Raw genomic sequence first — 6,889 nt, 5'->3', positions numbered from 1 at the left:
TTTATACAGTAATAGTGTACCATCTAGTGGGCAGTTCGTGAAATACGATTTTAAAGGAAGTTGATGAATATTCCGAAATGAATAAAATTCATAGCCTTTATTACTTTAAAACTCAAAACTTTAAAACTTTCATATAATTAAAGCATTTACGTGAACTTTCAACTGCAAAACTGTCTATATCAGTTAAAAAAAAAATCTAATTTAAAGTTTTGTAGTCTATGTCTTCTTTAACTCATTAAAAGAGCAGTCTGTGAACTTAACTAGTCTTGTCAGATATAAGAAACCTACAAAATGTGCATACATAACGTCTGTACTGTACATCCCCAACAGGGCCATCCTTACTGGGGTGCGGTTGCACCGGGCCCCGCAGCGAACGGTTGATCATGATTGATCCATGTGCCCCTCTGGCCACTTTCAAGTCCCAAATGATTTTTACATTAAAATCTACTTGAGAAAGCCATAAGTGTAATACCATGAGGCAGTTTGACATGCTAATTATGTCTTAAAACAAATTAACCATGTGGCTTTGACAAACCTACTTAGCTCTTTATAGTGACATTGACAAAGCTTGGTGTCACAATGATTTCTAAAGGTTGCCTGAAGGGCGCTTAAAACCCTTTTTTGTTGGAGCATTGACACTGTTCATGTAAGCAAATGTATTACTGAGTACTAAGCTGTACTGAATGACGAGAAACTATTCTTTCAAATTGTATTTCAATTCTGTGTCAGATTAGTTGAATTGTCAGGGTGTTGGCATACAGTGAGTGACAGAATGAAAGCATCAACAACATTTATGTTTATTTGTTTAGCAGACAGTTTTATCCAAAGATGAAAATCATACAAGTGAAAGTTATTAATCTATGGGTGAACACAATACAAGCAATGCTACCATACCAAATGTCCTTATTAGAATAGTGTAATATTTCATACAACTTCTGTAATGTAAAAATGTATTTGATACATAAAAATAATAAAGTATAGTAATTCTAATTAATCAAACATACAGATGTTTGGATGTAGGAAGGTTAGACATTCAATCTTAGGGCAATGTGTGACCCTTGTCATTTATTTGTTGCATTAAAACTTTACATTGTTTAATAAATACACTAACTAGTAGAAGACTAACTAACTAGTAGATAATCAGAGGCTTTGTGTTCACATCTCCTCGCTTGTTGCAAGGGCTGAAAAATGGATAGATTTTTTCAGTGAAAGACTGACCAGTGAAGGAGTAGATAAGAGCCTTGGTCTCCACATTGTAGAAGGAGACCAGACCCTCCTCATAATCCACAAACACTCCCACTTTCTGGGGTTTGTCTTTCAGAGAAAGAGGAACGGGGCAAGATTCATTAGCCACATATTCATCTCCATTTCTAAGCCAAATACTCCAAAATCCATTCTCTGGGCACACTGTTACTTTCCCCTTTCTCTCAATGGACTCTCTAGCCATACCTAAGTCCCATTCAGTTTTTTCACCGACTTCAACCTCATAATAAATTTTCCCACAGGAAAACCCATCCTTTCCCAGGACACAAGAAGACGAGTCAAATCTCTCAGGGTTATTGGGAACATCTCTCCAGGATCCACTATGCTTCACTTGTTTTCTGTCCTTAGACAGGATGAGTTTAGGATGAGCTGTTTTAGGATCCAATATCACATTCACTGCAAAAAGAAACACATGTGCAGTGACAAATTCAATACAAGCAGCCAATTTAAAAGCTCAATATGAGAGGAACCTATGCTTATGTTAATCAGGACCATGTGGACGTTACCTGCATAATGTTTCTTTATTGTACTCAGATCTGCTGATGGAGAAATATTTAATGTTACTATACACTTCTATTAACCTTCATCAACAACAGATTTTAAATGCCAGGCATCATACACTTACCGACTTTGTAAAAAGTAATTGAGGGAAAAAAAAGTCAGCTGAAAATATCAAATGTAAAAAAATCGGAGTCTGTGACCATCAAAAGCTACGCCATTTTCTATGGAATCTGTCGACTCAAATCTGCAGACTGGCTCTGACTTTTGGAAACTGGAGTCTAGTTTCTCCTCCAGACTGTAAAAAAAATCTAAGCAAAAGGTTTGTGCTGTATTTCCCAGCCTTAAGCCTCACAAGTACATGGAGTAGGGGTGACTGGGAATATTGTGACATAAATGAATCAATTTACACAATTTCTGAAAAGTTATTGATTTAAAAACTTCTATTACGTCAATTGGTAGAAGACAATTTTTTTTGTCAGTTTTGTATAAATAGCACAATAAAGCACTTAGTTAAAGACTTTAAAGCAAAAAAGTGTTCTATTCTGTATATGTCTGTCTTATCAGTTACAGCACCTTTTTTATTCATCTTTTCCACTCTTTTTGGTGAAGGAGTGCTGCTCTTGCTGAAGTAGATTTTGTTTTCTGTCTGAACATTGCTTGTTGTAGTATTTGAAATTTCTGTCAGAGTGCCCTGCTTTGTGCTCAGGATAGCAGAAACATCTTTTTCCTCCATCACTGTAGAACTTTCAGACATCAGTAAAGGATGAGAAGGAACAGAATCTGAGGCGGAAGACTCTTGAACAACTGAAGGTCTGTGTGGACAGTAGACTATGAAAAGAAAAATGTGATTCACATTTAAACAAAAACATAGACAAGTGAAGCAACAGAGTATATATTTCCCCTAATACTGACTGATTTCAAAGAATTTCTTCAGTTCCATTTTGATGTTTTCCTGAAGGCCCTGGAGAGCTTTCTCAAAGATTTCTGTGGTCAGATCTATATTCATATCAGTAATGTTGCTGGTCCGGGACTTGACTTGTGGAAGGCTGCACACAGATGAGCAAGTCTGCAGTATTGCAAGAGAGAGGGGATCACTGATGTGCAGTTTTATCTAGTTAATGAATTCTAAGATATATCGCTGAGTAAAGATCACTGACCCGTAGGAGGTGCAGGTGATCCTCAGTGTGTGAGAGCTGCTCCAGCGCCGTCTCTCTGCTCTTGAGCTCAGTCATTTCTTGCTCCAGCTCTTTAAGCAGCTCTTCAGCCTGCTTTTCTTCTGCTTTCTGCTTCTCCCCGATCACCTCCAGCAGCTCAGACAGACATCTCTCAATCAGAGCGGTGAGACTTTTAACATTGTTGTTCTGGTGAGGTTAGGGGAAACAGAGTTAAGACTTATGTGAAGTATTCTATAGCATTATCTCATCCAGCTCCACAAGGTTACATTAACCATTAAACATAACATGTACATAGTTGTTATTTCTTTGAATCATTTAAAGTGCACCTTTTCAGAGCTTTTTATCTCCTCTGTCTTCTTTATTCTATCCTGGATCATCATCTTGACTTTTGCTTGTGTCTTTTCCAGCTGAGCCTGAGGATGATAATTCTTTCTTAGTGATTTTATGACAATTTGATTTGATTAACACAAATTTGTTTTGCTTAAGTATCTTCTGATATTTTTGTTGTATTTCTCACCCTCTGATCTCCACTCTCTTGTTCTATAGGAACAATGTTGTGTGCTTTGTGTCCTATTTCTATGCAGATAGGACAGAGAAATGTCTGGTCATCTCTGCAGAATAACTCCAGAGGTTTTTCATGTTTTACACAAATATAATCTTCCAGGTTGTCCACGGGGTCGATCAGTTTGTGTTTTATGAGCCTTGCTGCTGTTTTGTGATTTTCCAAGTGAGTCTCACAGAAGGATGTTACACATTGCAAGCATGATTTTACTGCGCTGAGTTTTTGATTTCCATGGCAGGCATCACACAGAACATTAGATGTGTTTTGACTGTGTTCCGTCTTTGTGTGATCAGCCATCTCTAATGAATATCTGTTCATTTTCAGTTGTGTCAAAAGAAGTAGAAGAATAAAAAAACAGAATCATCGTTTCAGTACGAGAAACAATGATCTAAAAGGAGTCAAGGCTGTTAGTGAAGAAATAGTGACAACACGAGGTTGTTGAATGTAATGCAAGTCACATGATTTATATTACTGAAGGTGTATCCTTTTTTGTTAAAATACTCCCTTCTATAAGTTCCATTCAAAATCATTTTGAAAAGAAGACGGTAATTAACTTCAGTTTCACTCTTGACTTATGTAGCCTGCGCAGATATACATTTCATTGATCTAATAATGAAAATGATAAAGATAATGATAACATTTGTGTATCTGCCAACAGATTACATAATCATGTTTTCAAATGAAAAATCATTCCTCTCACCTGTCTGTTATCAGAAGAAAATACACAGCAGAACTTACTGTGTGTCATTCAAAACAAAAAAAAGTGAAGAAGATGTTCAGTAGGATTTCGGGTTATGTAGGACTATAGTTTCTGTTTCACTTTATTGTAGCCTGAAGGTGATGGCTAAGTCCTCTGTAAACATTACGTCATAGTCAATGTCAATATAACTTGACTCTAAATAAATTTTAACTCAAAGGGAGTGTCAGCCACGTTACAAAAGTTAACATCTTAAGTCATTTGTGGATTAATGCTTATTGGAGACGCGAACCCTTTCAAACGATTCAGTTTGATTTGGTGAACTGGTTCAAGAAAAACCGGTTAAATCGATATCACTACACTGCAGTGAAGGTGCTTACAACAGACTCGGAAGAAAAGACAATGCTGAATAAAGTCGTAATTGTTTTTTAATTTTTTTTGGACCAAAATGTTTTTTCATAAACATTGTAACATGTATTTCTTCAACAAATTCTGACTGACCCTCTGATGTCACATGGATTACTTTGAAGATGTTTTTCTTACCTTTCTAGACATGGACAGTAGACCGTACACACACTTTCAATGGAAGGACAGAAAGCTCTCGGACTATATCTAAAATATCTTAAACTGTGTTCCGAAGATGAACAGAGGTTTTACGGCTTTGGAACGACATGAGTCATTAATCACATAATTTTCATTTTTGGGTGAACTAACCCTTTAATTACCCTCATGTCATTCCAACCCCATAATACCTTTGTTCATCTCCAGAAAACAAATGAAGATATTTCTGATGAAATCCGAGAGCTCTCTGACCCACGGCAATTGCGTGTGGTGCTGTTGACGTAGACCCTGCATGTGCTGCACCTTGTTTACAAATGAATGCACAGACATGTGTCATGGTACGAAGGCCAGGGGGGCAATTTGGCCATGACACCGGGGTTACACCCTTACATTTTAAAATGCATGATATTTTAAAATGTAAACACGGATTAATAACAACAACTTCATTATTTACATCTCCATAATTAAAATATTCAAAAACTAAAATTAAAGAGTACCATTTCTTTGATAAATATAGAGACATCATACCACAACTTTTTAAAATGACAGTGCCAGAAGATCTGGGGTACAGTTTCCAAGTGCAAAGAGCAAAAAGAGCAATTAACATCAATATCCTTCTTAAACTTACTAAGAAAATGTTTAACAGGATATATATAACATTTTTTCAAACCGATTTCTTTTATCTTGTTTTTAACTAAAAACTTGTGTGATAATAACCAAACACTTTCCCACTTAGGATTTCTAACAAGTAGAAATAGAGCATATAAATAAATAAAAGTGAAGAAAGAAAAACGAAAGAAAAAATAATTGAATGTACAATCAACAAGACAATCATTATTTTATGTCTAAGCAATAACATTATGATATAACAAGTGCCCATGACTCTGAACTGCAGCGACTCATATTTTCTATTTCTTTAAACTACAGAATGAAGGATGTTGAAGCAAGAAACAAAAGCATCACATTGAACTTCACATTTACCTATCCAGGCGTGAAATTAATATTTAAATATTAATATAAATAAACAAACACAAAACAACAAAAACTCTTTACCAGCTATACTATAACCACATTTGTTGTTGTATTAACTATTTCTTTAAAGGATTGCGTTGCATTGTAATTAGGCAGTATGGATAATCAGAGGCTTTGAGTTAATATCTCCTCTTTTGTTGCAAGGGCTGAAAAATGGATAGATTTTTTCAGTGAAAGACTGACCAGTGAAGGAGTAGATAAGAGCCTTGGTCTCCACATTGTAGAAGGAGACCAGACCCTCCTCATAATCCACAAACACTCCCACCTTCTGGGGTTTGTCTTTCAGAGAAAGAGGAACGGGACAATAATCATTAGCCATATATTCACCCCCATTTCTAAGCCAAATACACCAAAATCCTTTCTCTGGGCACACTGTTATTTTCCCCTTTCTCTTAATGGACTCCCGAGCCATCCCTAAGTCCCATTCAGTCTTATCACCGACTTGGACCACAAAGTAAAACCTCCCACAGGAATACCCATCCTTTCCCAGGACACAAGCAGACAAGTCAAATCTCTCAGGGTTATTGGGAACATCTCTCCAGGATCCACCATGACTCACTTGTTTCCCATCTTTAGACAGGAAGAGTTTAGGATGAGCTGTGTTAGGATCCAAAATCACATCCACTTCAAGAAAAACACAGATAAGTGATGAATGCATTAGAAGCAGCCCTTAACCCTATGTTAATATTAGTCATATTTATCTTACCTCCGTAAAGTTGCTGTATTGTATTTAGACCCAGACCAAACCATGAGACCTTCACTTGCTTATTAATATTTTCTGCTTTATTCGCCGAGCGAAGGCCACAGTCTGTTTTACCCAGAGTAAAGTAGATTTTGCCCTCTGTCTGATTTTTGCTTGTTTTAATATTTGAAATCTCTGTCAGGCTGCTCTTCTGTGTTTTCAACGTATCTATTTTCTCCATCGCTGTAGAACTTTTAGGTACCAGTGAATGATGGGAGGGAGCAAATATCCTATTGGTTGAAGGTTGTGATGTTTGGGGATTGAAGTTGATTCCGTGAACAACAGATGGTTGAGCTGTAAAAGAAAATGTTTTAATAAACATAAAAAAACTGCGAACATTATTGAATCACTAGATC

The 6,889-nt window shown here is 36.5% G+C and overlaps 1 protein-coding gene across 1 annotated transcript in view; it reads right to left on the bottom strand.

Annotated features, from left to right (window-relative positions):
- Nucleotides 1–764: 764 nt before the first annotated feature.
- The window catches only part of LOC127961850 (uncharacterized), a 9,704-nt gene continuing 3,579 nt past the window's right edge, over nt 765–6,889 (bottom strand). The window contains exons 6-14 of the mRNA XM_052561122.1: nt 6,498–6,827; nt 5,886–6,415; nt 3,457–3,837; nt 3,266–3,352; nt 2,922–3,125; nt 2,677–2,830; nt 2,257–2,592; nt 1,770–1,802; nt 765–1,659 (exon numbers count right to left, since the gene is read on the bottom strand). Coding sequence (XP_052417082.1) covers nt 1,130–1,659; nt 1,770–1,802; nt 2,257–2,592; nt 2,677–2,830; nt 2,922–3,125; nt 3,266–3,352; nt 3,457–3,837; nt 5,886–6,415; nt 6,498–6,827 — 2,585 coding nt within the window. The 3' untranslated portion in view covers nt 765–1,129. The remainder of the gene's footprint in view (nt 1,660–1,769; nt 1,803–2,256; nt 2,593–2,676; nt 2,831–2,921; nt 3,126–3,265; nt 3,353–3,456; nt 3,838–5,885; nt 6,416–6,497; nt 6,828–6,889) is intronic.

Source organism: Carassius gibelio, chromosome B7 (genome assembly GCF_023724105.1).
Source record: "Carassius gibelio isolate Cgi1373 ecotype wild population from Czech Republic chromosome B7, carGib1.2-hapl.c, whole genome shotgun sequence".
NCBI lineage: Eukaryota > Metazoa > Chordata > Actinopteri > Cypriniformes > Cyprinidae > Carassius > Carassius gibelio.
This window is presented reverse-complemented; position numbering and strand designations above follow the sequence as displayed.